This window comes from Branchiostoma belcheri, unplaced genomic scaffold (genome assembly GCF_001625305.1).
Source record: "Branchiostoma belcheri isolate BF01 breed outbred unplaced genomic scaffold, Haploidv18h27 scaffold71, whole genome shotgun sequence".
Classification (NCBI taxonomy): Eukaryota; Metazoa; Chordata; class Leptocardii; order Amphioxiformes; family Branchiostomatidae; genus Branchiostoma; species Branchiostoma belcheri.
This window is the reverse complement of record NW_017804365.1, coordinates 171,697-178,981: the sequence shown is the minus strand read 5'-3', so window position 1 is coordinate 178,981 and position 7,285 is coordinate 171,697. Positions and strand designations below refer to the sequence as shown.

Genomic DNA, 7,285 nt, shown 5'->3' with positions numbered 1-7,285 from the left:
TGTTCAAACAGCCTTTTTCATAGCGCATACATGTGTAGTAAACTTGATGAAACACTAGTAACAGTACCAGAACTCTCCTGTAGTTCAGTCCAGCGGAGATGACTGTGATTTTAACTTCTTGAAGGCGTCGGCTTTATTCAGCACACTGACATATCCCAGGGCCAGGTTATGGTCCACACGTCTGCAGCTGAACAACTGGAACAAAGATAAAACATGGCAGAAAATGCCTACCGACAATCAATTACAGACCAATCCTGTCTGTCCGTCACAATATCTATCTATTAGCAGTTCAACCAATGATAGCGAGGTAATTAGCAGTTCGACCAATGATAGGATGGCAATTAGTAGTTTGACCAAATATAATAAGGCATTTAGTGGTTTGACCAATGATAGCAAGGCAATTAGTGGATTGACCGATGATAGCAAGGCAATTAGTAGTTTGACCAATGAGAGTGGCTGCTCGTCAAATATTTGCAATTTTTACTAATAAAACATCAATTTTGTATTTCTATGTTTTGTTGGGGGATACTAGTATGGGGCCAGTTTATTGTTCTATATTATTAGTGCTTTCATGTACATCATGTACAATTTATTGTACTACATGTCATGTACTGTGCATATTGATCTGGATACCATGACTTTGTACAGAGTGCTAGCTGAAATGCCTTGTCCTGTTGTTTTCAAATATATTCTGCAAGCCTTCACAAATAATGAAAATACCACTAATTTGCTTACCAACACTCTAGGCGAATGTGGCACTGATATCCGTTATATATATGGAGATAGGAAGTTAAAGTAAAAAGTAAACGACAATATACACGAAATTGAACAGTAAGTCTTGTCCAATACAAACCTTTGTCAAGAGTGCAGTGATGAACTCACTGCCCAGGAAAGACCCCTGTTTAACCATAGCTGCCAGTGTCTGCCTTTTTATGGTCTTCATTGCCTGCTGCTATATATACAAGATAAATACTGTAAGTACATTACATTAACTACTGGTATATGTACATGTTTAAGTAGAATTGTGGAAAAAAATTTACCACCTATAACGCCATGTTGATTTGATTAATATATTGATGACACCCGCACAGGCATGAATTTCCATCCGATATTCTGAAACTTTCCTTAAAATTTTTCATACCGTAAAGGGTACAAAGTGGCTACAAAAGTTTGCAAAAGTTGACTCAAAAGTTAACAAGAAAGGTAACATTTCGAAAGCAAATTCATAATGTTTACCTTTGCATAAAGTCTGCTATGTTAATTCTTACTCCAACACATTCATATAATTATCCCTCTCTCTATATATATATAAATATATGGTGACAGGAGTCTAAATCCCTCTTACTATAAAATTGCAACATGATGTAACCCAACACTAGTTACCATGGTGACAGACATCTGGTTCAGGTCATATTGACCTTTTGTGTTTGGAACGGAAGAGGAAACAGAGCAAAAACGATGTGTAAACATAATTATCAACACAAATGAACCTTCAAAGTACAATATTGTACCTCAGCTTGTAGTTCAGTAGGCAGGGTGAGGATCTCATCTATGAGGACATGTTGGAGGCACACTCCCAGAGCCTGGACTGAGAACTGGAAGGCCAGCTGGTACAGACTGCTCTCCTGTAGGTACTGTACAATACTGGAGGTGCTGGCATGGATCTCATCAAGTACATGCTCACTGCTTTCATCTAAACAACAAGAAATCAAACTTAAGATATTGTACCTCCATGAAATATGAAATTATAGAGCAGTGTTCTAGCCAGGGACCATCTTTCCTTCCTTTGATGGAATTTTGTTGATCATGACATATATGATACACTGTCTCACCATTGCAATTTCATTATCATATTTAAAAAAAAAACAAGGAACTACATTACACATGTATTCCTTTACTCTCACCTCTCGAATAAAAGTACCCCCTGGAATAGAAGTACCCCCCGGACAAATCTTCAAAATCTAATAAAAGTACCCCCTGGAATAAAAGTACCCCCCGGAAAATTTAAAAATTGACATGTAAGCAACGTCTATGCTCCAAAAATGTGTTCTCATGGTGTGTATATATATATATGTGTACGTCTGTATGACCTTGTCACTTGCAATTATTGACAGGTCCTGAATAAACATACCCCCTTGAATATGATTCCCCCAACAAATCTTCAAAACTTTATAAATATCAGGGATCTCCCCAGAAATTCAGAACAGGGTGGAGGAGGGTGGTCTGGAAAACCCCCCCTCCATGGGGGGAAGCTATTGCATTTTGTCTTTTCCAAACACAAATGGAGGTCATTTCCTGCAACTTCAGTTCTACATTTTCTGTACAATTGCAGATGTATAAGGCAGGAGAAAGGTTCAAGATTAGAAAAAAAAGTTCTATTAGCACCCTAATTTTGAAAAAATTGGGCATAGGTTCCCCGGATGACCCCTAACCGGGGGCCAACGGTGCTTCCACAAGTTCAACAAGTGAAAAATACATGATACAAACTGTACATGTATTTACTACCTGGAACGTGGAGCAAGTTATTCCAAAGATGTACTTACTGACATTAATAAAAGTATATTAAAAACTAAACCAAATCCTATTTCCCAAACAAATCACATATTGACACAGCTGAACAAATAAAAATGTGATCATGTCTATAAACTCCACTCAAAACAATTTTTGAGAGACACTCGGGTACTAAGCGTGATAATCTCTAATATCTCATCTGATTCTCCCAATGTAAAGGATCTTTACAATCACAGCATCCAACCGCACATACATAGAAACAACAATATTACACAAGAAACCAATAAATTCGGAAAATTTCTCAGTAATGTTTGAAAATTATTCTTATTAAAATATAAGTGAATTTTTATTTCAGTTGTAGCCGAAAAAATATTTTCATGCGTTTAAAGTATCGTTTTAGCACTGTAATATGTACTTAGTACATGTTTTATACATTTGGATGCTATCTTGACCTTTGACCACTGTTATTCTAAAAGCAGGTCGGCCATTTTGTCTTTCTCGCCGTGGCTTTTCGAGCCGTTTTTTCGAGCAAATTTTAACCATTTTAAACATTTTACGGCCTCAAAAACTCATACAACGAGGAAAACAAGTTGTAGTTGTTATTTTCATGCGTAACATTTCTTCTGGGGATGGTTTATTTTTCCGCCGAGCTGCCGAAAACTAGCGTCAAACCGCAACCATGCGGTTTCTTCGCGGCGGCCGGCGGGAGTTTTTGTATCGGAGCTTTCACAATGTAAACAAAGATAGTCGGAGTTGTTTATCTGAAAATTTTGTTGTGAAACGCCAGCGGGGTGTCAGATTTTCTACTAATGACAACGTTTTCTTTGTGGCGTCATGGCGAGATCGACAATTCATCGACAATTCACAGGAATTTGTGCCGACAATGGAATGAATTTTCCCGGAACTTTTCCGATTTTGAAAAAAGAAATAAACGTACCGTCTAAAATAAGAATGTACCGGGTGGATTTTGAGGCGAAAAAAAATAAACGTCCCGGTACGTCTATTAAAGAGTTCAGAGTAGATACATGCAAACAAGACTAATAAGAAATTAATTTTCTATTTTTAAGTTAGTAAACCTTTGCAATTAACTCACCATCTTCAGGAGAGGAGCTTCCTGCAACTCTAGCATGATTCAGTGGAACAAGAGGACCTTTCACACTGCAGCCTAAGGGAAGAAATTAAAGGTGTTTTCTTCCTTTTTTTTTTTTTTTTTTTACAAATCAGTAGTCGCGTGGTGAGCGGCACAATTACAAGCTTTTTAGGGGGCTTTTTGAAATTCGTAATGCTCTCAAAACACTACTTCTTGCATTTTGAGGTGCACATTTTAAGGAATACAGACTGCAGCCAAGTTTTTCCTTTGTTACAACATCAGTTTTGTATATATTAAGTAAGGCTGAAGGGAGGCATGTGTGCATGGCAGGGGTTGGGAGTGGAAAAAATAGGGTGTCTTTAGGGTGTCCTACCAAAAAAGTAGGGTGTCCAAATTCTTGTTATTTTTAGTACAGGGCGTCCAAAAGACACCCAAGACACCCTCTAGCTAAAAGCCTGGTTGACTTAGAATGTAAAGTTCTGGGTTTGAAGCCGTGGCTAGAACCAATTGAGTGCCTACATGTAGCTTTGGTTAGGGACGTACTCTCAGATGGGACATAAAGTCGGAGGTCCCGTGTTTGAGGAAAGCCACACCTTGTACATGTATGTGCAAATGCTGTTTATCAGTTAGGCCACAGCAAGTAATTTTTATGGATGACATCAGCGTGCGCATTAATTTTGGCCCGATTTTGGAACAAAAAACAAGAAATTTTGTTGCCTTCTGACAATGCCGAAATGAGCAAAGAGGTCTGTTGCCATGCCGGAAGGTGGATGGCAGATAACTATGAAGAGAGGAGACAAGAAAAGGCTCTGATTTACTGTTTTGTTTCTTACTTTGATGCAGTGATATGTGATGCTGGCTGTGTATATGTGATGTTCCCACTGAATCAAAACCCATTTAACACAATAATTGAGTCAAAAATTTAAAATGTAGGAACCATGTTTTTTTCGGCCCGTCTTGTTTTTCCTCCCTCCCATTAGATTTGGAGTCTGCGGATTGTCATACATAAAATTTACTTGCTGTGGCCTTATGTAAAGCAAACAAAAACAAACAAACAAACAGTTTGTACCTGGTTGTGGAAGGCATGCTAAGGTGAACTGGTAAGTGAGTGGCATGGCGTCAGCAGTGTCCAGCACTAGTCCATCCTCCTTGAAAAAACTGTCGTAAGTCCACTCTGAGTACGGGTCCTTCTGGGGACCAGCTAGGTGATCTTCTTCTGCTGGCTATAGTGAGCATTTAAGAAAAAATGATAGGTTAGACTTAGATTTTGATATATTAATGACAGTAATATTGTCCTATCCACGTATGGTTAAACTTAAGGTTCTCCGCTAAGTTGAACAAGAAAAAATACATGATACAAACTCTACAGCTAGGTGATCTTCATCTTCTGCTGGCTATAGTGAGCATTTAAGAAAAAGTGATAGGTTAGACTTAGATTTTGATATATTAATGACAGTAATTCCTTAGGTTTACTTGCTTCAAGCTCCAGGTAGAAAATGCATGTAGAGTTTGTATCATGTATTTTTTCTTGTTCAACTTAGCGGAGAACCTTAAGTTTAACCATACATGGATAGGACAATATTTTTCTGGTGATGCTCCTAGATTTTTGCTGGTGTGGCCAATTGTTTTGGGAGCACAGTGCTCCTAAGTCAAAAAGTTAGTCTGGAGCCCTGCACTAATGTCTTTATAACAGTTCTAAATAATGTAACAGTTCTTTTCTGAAGCAAATAATACATTGTGACTACATGTATTTATACAATTGCAAGACTAGTTATTAATGTTAATAATAATTATGTTATGCCATTGAAGTAAAAAAGTAGTATGCCATTAAAACTAGTTTTGTAAAAAAAAAATTTGTGAATTAAAAAATTGTGGATATTTAGACATTAGGCCATGTTGGTAAGTCTTATGGATCATATAGATTATATGGATGACATCTGTGCGTGCATGAATTTTTGGCCGTTTCCAAAAAAAAGTTTTCAACCATGCTGTAAATCATACAAAACAGTTGCAAAATTAGCAAATATATACCGTAAGGTGCACAAAAAATATTGGAAAACAATATCAATGTTGTAGAATGCCAAAATCGACGAAAAGACGAAAATGTAAAGAAATGAATTTGAAGAGTAGATTATTCGCCATACCATACCCAGTGTCATTTGTTCAAGCTTCATAACAATGTAGATTTCAGAATGAAAGCAACTTTTTTTTGCCAAACTTTTTTTTTCGCACAGTCGCATCAATTTTGGGGTTCCCATAGGATGTCATCCATATAATTAAATCAACATGGCCTTAAAATTGCTTGATATGTGACAAGGTAAGTTCTGACCTGTACAGATACATCGTAAGCCGCCTTCTCACACTTCTGGTAAACCCTCAGGGACAGAGAGCTGCACTTACACAACTCCAGGCAGTCACAGATCAGGTCTGAAGGTAAAAAAGAGATGTACACTCCTTAGCCTCATGAGCAGACTTCTTGGAGCGGCAGCATTTATTTTGAGTTCAGGCCACACCAATTTAATTTCTTGGTTAATGGATTTTTCTAGAAAAATAATGGAGCGGGCGGGCGAAAAAAAAAAAACAGGCCTAGGCATCCTATTATGGCCCAAATGGTACGATAGGAGCCATGAAGTCAACACACCAGGCTGGTTCAAAATTTAAACAATGAATTTTGAACTTTTGATGATACCATTGCATTGAAAGATGGAATAACTGTAACAACTAGGATGAAAAGGGCTGTCTTCAACTGTTCAGGAAAAAATATGAGCATTTTGCAGTTGATTGAATTTCTGAATTTTTATTTCTACTGTATTTGAAAATCAGAAAAAAATGAAGCAGGCGAATCCGTTAACCAAGAAATTAAATTGGTGTGGCCTTATCAAGAGTTGGAGAGGCAAAACTCCCTCCACGGCATAACCCCCTCTGCTACATTAGAGAACCCCCCCAAAAAATTGACTGCCCCCCCTCCCCCCCAAAAATAAATGTTGCCGCTCTAGGAATTCAGCAAAGTTAAACCATTAGACAAATTTGTCTTCAAGTGAAATGAAAACTAACTGATGGTTTAAGTATAACTATTTTGATTCATGGTTTGGAGTGTTCATGTGCCGTATATGATGCACTGAAATAAGCAATGTCAAAGTTGGAGGCCTACAATGTAAACAAAACTGGTTTCTGAACAGTTTTCAGTGTGATCCATACATGTACTTCCAAAAGTCTGAGTGGTGCGTTGTACAGTACAATTTGCAATTGTCTGGTGCAGGTAACTTTCAATGTTACAGTTAGTACCGTTCGCGTTATAGTTACCCGGGTACCCCATTACTAACGAGATAGATTTTCGTTTAGGAAAATCGTCAGAAATGATTTCTAACGCGTTAACGTTTGCGTTAATGTGATAGGGTTGGATTTCATGTTTGTTTTGCGCGCCGACAAGTCAATGCCACCTCCTGAGGCGTCCGCTAATGTGTTGCGATGTTGCCCCTTGAAAAATAACAGTACCAGAGGCAAGTGGACATGTGATTCGTAAAATAACTTTGTGGTTTATCCATGTGTTGACTGTGTGAAGCAAATTGTGCTATCTTTTAATGCTATTCTATAGTTATTTCTAGCGGAAAATTACGTTGTGTAATATGTCAGCAAAGTGTAGCAGCAGGGTTCAAGCGGACGTCTTGTACATTTTGTACAAGT

General features: G+C 37.9%; 1 protein-coding gene across 1 annotated transcript in view; it reads right to left on the bottom strand.

Moving 5' to 3' along the window:
- LOC109484911 (kinetochore-associated protein 1-like) overlaps positions 1 to 7,285 on the bottom strand; it is a 40,705-nt gene that overhangs the window by 2,352 nt on the left and 31,068 nt on the right. Inside the window, exons 37-42 of the mRNA XM_019788261.1 lie at positions 5,931 to 6,028; positions 4,671 to 4,824; positions 3,605 to 3,676; positions 1,512 to 1,693; positions 854 to 952; positions 68 to 195 (exon numbers count right to left, since the gene is read on the bottom strand). Of these exons, the coding sequence (XP_019643820.1) occupies positions 85 to 195; positions 854 to 952; positions 1,512 to 1,693; positions 3,605 to 3,676; positions 4,671 to 4,824; positions 5,931 to 6,028 (716 nt within the window). The 3' untranslated portion in view covers positions 68 to 84. The remainder of the gene's footprint in view (positions 1 to 67; positions 196 to 853; positions 953 to 1,511; positions 1,694 to 3,604; positions 3,677 to 4,670; positions 4,825 to 5,930; positions 6,029 to 7,285) is intronic.